Source organism: Onychostruthus taczanowskii, unplaced genomic scaffold, assembly GCF_017590055.1.
Source record: "Onychostruthus taczanowskii isolate IOZ18803 unplaced genomic scaffold, ASM1759005v1 scaffold5, whole genome shotgun sequence".
Classification (NCBI taxonomy): domain Eukaryota; kingdom Metazoa; phylum Chordata; class Aves; order Passeriformes; family Passeridae; genus Onychostruthus; species Onychostruthus taczanowskii.
This window is the reverse complement of record NW_024502568.1, coordinates 2,914,361-2,914,847: the sequence shown is the minus strand read 5'-3', so window position 1 is coordinate 2,914,847 and position 487 is coordinate 2,914,361. Positions and strand designations below refer to the sequence as shown.

The following is a 487-nucleotide window of genomic DNA, read 5'->3' as shown; positions in this document are numbered from 1 at the left end:
TGCGGGCAGGACGCCTGCGCCGTGCGGAGGGGCGGGCGCCGCATCCCAGCGCTCGGAGCTGCGGGCGCCGGCATGAGCGGAGGCTTCGCCGCGCCCAGCCGGACCTGAGCCGGGAGACAAAGGGGAGAAGCTGCCGCCATGGGCGAGCAGCTCCGCGCCCAGCCCGCCGCCCCGGCGGGGCCGCCGCCACCCGCCGCCGCCTCCTGCTCGCTGCTCGGCGGGCTGCTGCAGAACGGCTTCCACCCCTCGGGCCCGCCGCTCAGCAACGGCGGCTGCGGGGAGCCGCCGCACCCGCTGCTGCTACGCCCGGAGCTGCCGTCCCTCAGCCACGGCTCCCCGGCCAAGAAATGCAGGCTGCGCCGGAGGGTGGACTCGGGCCGGCGGCACAGGCCACGTAAGTGATGACCGCTACGGCTCTGGGGAGCGGCGCCGGTCCGGCCCCCGCCGCGCGGCGCTGCCGCAGCCCGGCCCGGTGTCAGGCGGCCGC

At 78.9% G+C, this 487-nt stretch overlaps 1 protein-coding gene across 2 annotated transcripts in view; it reads left to right on the top strand.

The window, feature by feature from the left end:
- The first annotated feature begins 11 nt into the window (after window positions 1-11).
- PANK1 (pantothenate kinase 1) overlaps window positions 12-487 on the top strand; it is a 26,588-nt gene continuing 26,112 nt past the window's right edge. For both annotated transcript variants that reach the window (XM_041415268.1, XM_041415267.1), the window contains exon 1: window positions 12-394. In XM_041415268.1, the coding sequence (XP_041271202.1) occupies window positions 139-394 (256 nt within the window). In that variant the 5' untranslated portion in view covers window positions 12-138. The remainder of the gene's footprint in view (window positions 395-487) is intronic.